The 3634-nt window shown below is 54.6% G+C and overlaps 1 protein-coding gene across 1 annotated transcript; it reads left to right on the top strand.

Moving 5' to 3' along the window:
• Window positions 1-405: 405 nt before the first annotated feature.
• LOC129087004 (keratin, type I cytoskeletal 13) lies at window positions 406-3384 on the top strand. Its single transcript, XM_054593773.1, has 6 exons — window positions 406-885; window positions 2127-2209; window positions 2390-2546; window positions 2693-2854; window positions 2945-3070; window positions 3160-3384. The coding sequence occupies exons 1-6, from the start codon at window positions 406-408 to the stop codon at window positions 3382-3384; spliced, it is 1233 nt and encodes a 410-aa protein (XP_054449748.1).
• The last annotated feature ends 250 nt before the right edge of the window (window positions 3385-3634 follow it).

Here is a 3634-nt window from a genome sequence, read left to right on the forward strand (position 1 = left end):
CTTTGCACCTAGGTCCCCATTCCAGCATTGGGTGGGGCTGAGAGCCTCTGGGAGCGAGTTCCTTAAGTGGAGAGGTGAAACAGAATTCAGTCGTCAAAGAGTAGTCTCAAGCAGAACACCGTTTCCTCTGAATCATCCCTTTTGTTCAGGATTAAAAAAAAGCCTGCCCCCCCCCCACCCCCAACAGGCACAACCTATCTTGGAGAGCAGAGGTAACTGGGCTTGTGGGAAACAAAGAGGCGCAGCTGGCAACAGTGAGAGGGTGGGGAAGGGAGGAGAGAAGATGGGACGACTGTCCAGCCCCTGTGGAGGGTGTATAAAAAGCATCCACAGAGGTAGAGCCACAGTCCTCGGCCCAGGCCAAGCCAAGCTCCTGCCTGCACCTGCTCTCCATTTACTCTCATCATGAGCATCCGTCTGCAAAGCTCCTCTGCCAGCTATGGAGGTGGTTTAGGGGGCGGCTCTTGTCAGCTGGGAGGAGGCCGTACTGTCTCTACCTGTTCAAACCGCTTTGTCTCCGGGGGATCTGCTGGGGGTTATGGGGGCGGCATGAGCTGCGGCTTCGGTGGAGGGGCTGGTAGTGGTTTTGGTGGAAGTTGCGGAGGTTTTGGAGGTGGCTTTGGAGGTGGCTTTGGTGGGGGTTTTGGAGGTGGCTTCGGTGACTACTGCAGCAGCGATGGTGGCCTCCTCTCCGGCAACGAGAAGATCACCATGCAGAACCTCAACGACCGCCTGGCGTCCTACCTGGAGAAGGTGCGGGCCCTGGAGGAGGCCAACGCCGACCTGGAGGTGAAGATCCGCGACTGGCACCAGAAGCAGACCCCGACCAGCCCGGAGCGTGACTACAGCCACTACTATAAGACCATTGAGGAGCTGAGGGACAAGGTGAGCCCTTGAATGTCAAAGAGGGTTCCTCTGTGTAGGGCTGAGCTGAAAGGGCCCGGAAACGTAGTACCCCATGGGACCAGCAGGTGCAGTATGGATGGAATTCTCACCCTTCTTACAGGGGAAAGTTCTAGACTTTAACTACTGATGGGCTTCTGCATGTTATAACCCCCCAAATGTACTTTCTCCCATTCTCCCTTTTATTGTTGTTTATACTCATGTCAGTGCTTTTCTTGCTTTCCAGTTATGTTATTAGTGACTCAATTTCTTTTCTTTTTTTTTTAAAGATTTTATTTATTTTTAGAGAGAGGGGGAGGGAGGGAGAGACACTTCAGTGTGTGGTTCCCTCTCAAGAGGCCCCTAATGAGGACCTGGCCTGCAACCCAGGCATGTGCCCGACTGGGAATCGAACCAGCGACCCTTTGATTCACAGGCCAACACTAAATCCACTGAGCCACACCAGCCAGGGCTAGTGACTCAACTTCTCTACTCCTAACCCACTCACTGAGTTATTTGGAAACCATGACAGTTTTAAAAGCCACTAAAAATGACTAAAATCAATGGAGAAAGGGATACAAGTTTATTTACTGGCCTAGTTTATTTTGTAGGGGCCCTATTTGAACTGTTACTCTCAGCGGGGTGTGACCAAGTGGGGGAGGTGGAGGCAGGGGCATAGGCAGTGCTAAGCCGAGATTCCCTCCGTTTCTGTCCATCACACTGTCAGGCCAGCTTGTCAGAACACAATCACCTGTCCTGGCTGAGTCCCAGCTGGGGGTGGGGGTCGGGAGAGTGGATTTTAAGTGCTTTGGAAGAGAAACGTTGAGACAAAGGAATTCAAATGGATGGGTATATTTGTTGGATTTTTCCTCTGCTAGGCTGGTAGACCAGCTCCGGTGCAGTCACGAACTGCGTGCAGCCAGGGTTGACTTGCTCCTGACCCAAAGACAGTGGCCTAGAGAGGTTGCTAGTCTGAGGCCAGGGAGACCTGACCATCCAAAGATGTTCTTGGAGGGGTCATCTCCCAGAAATGCATCTTCTGATCTCCCCTGTCATGACCAGAACGCAGGACATAGAATGCTAGAATGAGCTGCAGGGATCCAACTGGCCCTTCATTTTATAGAAAAGGAACCAAGGCCCAGCTCACGTGGAAAACCGTGACGACAGCCAGTCCTGCCCATGTTTTCTCGACCCTCTTCCCCAAGCTCCTGGACCCTCCAGCAGTCACCCTCTGTGTTTTGCAGATCCTGGCAGCCACCATCGAAAACAACCGGGTCATCCTGGAGATCGACAATTCTAGGCTGGCTGCGGACGACTTCCGGCTCAAGTGAGTTTATTTTTCTCATTGACTTTTCCTAGCTGTCTCTTATTTTAGACGAATGTTCATCTGAACCATGAAATGAGAGCTTCCCAGGAGCGAACGTCTTGGAGAAGAGTCCAGTGCAGCAGGCAGGGGGAGTGTCTAATATCACCTATGTGTTGTTTTTTCAATTTTAAATAACTTTAGGTATGAGAATGAGCTGACCCTGCGCCAGAGCGTGGAGGCCGACATCAACGGCCTGCGCAGGGTGCTGGACGAGCTGACCCTGGCCAAGACCGACCTGGAGATGCAGATCGAGAGCCTGAATGAGGAGCTGGCCTACATGAAGAAGAATCACGAGGAGGTGAGAGGGGGCACAGGGGGCCCACTGCTGTGGCCAGACTCAGCCCTCCACTGTGGGACCTGGAAAGGCTTTCCAGAACTCTCCAGTAGCATCCAGAACCAGGAAAGATGAGGAGCTTCATACCTCTTCCTTTCCCATCCCCACAGGAGATGAAGGAGCTCAGCAACCAGGTGGTAGGACAGGTCAACGTGGAGATGGATGCCACCCCGGGCATTGACCTGACCCGCGTGCTGGCGGAGATGAGGGAGCAGTACGAGGCCATGGCCGAGAGAAACCGCCGCGATGCCGAGGAATGGTTCCAGAACCAGGTGCTGCCCAGCCCTCTTACCCTGTAGAGCTAGGGGGTGCCCAGCCTTCCATCTGAGCTTCTCCATCACCTTTTCCTGCTTGAATTTCAGAGTGCAGAGCTCAGCAAGGAGGTGTCATCCAGCACTGCCATGATTCAGACCAGCAAGACAGAGATCACGGAGCTCAGGCGGACCCTGCAGGGCCTGGAGATCGATCTGCAGTCCCAGCTCAGCATGGTATGCCTGCGGCCCTCTGGCCAGTGACCGCTCCCTCCAGGCCTCCTCTGGGTCTGGCTCCCCTCGTAACTTGCCTATTGCCTTCCCAGAAAGCCGGGCTGGAGAGCACGTTGGCAGACACGGAGTGCCGCTACGCCATGCAGCTGGTACAGATCCAGGACCTGATTAGCAGTATGGAAGCCCAGCTGACCGACATGCGCGCTGACACCGAGCGGCAGAACCTGGAGTACAAGCAGCTCATGGACATCAAGACGCGGCTGGAGCAGGAGATCGCCACCTACCGCAGCCTGCTCGAGGGCCAGGATGCCAAGTAGGTCCCACCAGCCTCTCTCTCGGGAAAGCGACTGCAGGGGCCTTAGACGTCGGAGCAGGCAGCATCTTAGGGAGCAGCCCTCGTGTCCTGGATGGAAGGGGTCCTGACTGAGCATAAATAGCCTGGACAAAGATCCAGGGTCAGAGCTCCCCTGTTCCCTTGAGTCAGACCGTGGCGGTATTTCCTCCGCAGGCTGTAGCGTCAGTCACTTGGGACACTCTAATTCAGGTCCCTGAACTGGACTGGCAGAA

The sequence above is a fragment of the Pteronotus mesoamericanus genome, unplaced genomic scaffold (assembly GCF_021234165.1).
Source record: "Pteronotus mesoamericanus isolate MK-2021 breed Mesoamerican mustached bat unplaced genomic scaffold, CSHL_Meso_final scaffold_476, whole genome shotgun sequence".
NCBI lineage: Eukaryota > Metazoa > Chordata > Mammalia > Chiroptera > Mormoopidae > Pteronotus > Pteronotus mesoamericanus.

Excerpts from the sequence above, each read along its gene's own strand:
- LOC129087004 (XM_054593773.1), top strand. The coding sequence starts at position 406 with ATGAGCATCCGTCTGCAAAGCTCCTCTGCCAGCTATGGAGGTGGTTTA. Across the intron at positions 2,210-2,389 it reads GCGGACGACTTCCGGCTCAA|GTATGAGAATGAGCTGACCC; the intron begins GTGAGTTTATTT and ends AAATAACTTTAG. Across the intron at positions 2,547-2,692 it reads TGAAGAAGAATCACGAGGAG|GAGATGAAGGAGCTCAGCAA; the intron begins GTGAGAGGGGGC and ends CCATCCCCACAG.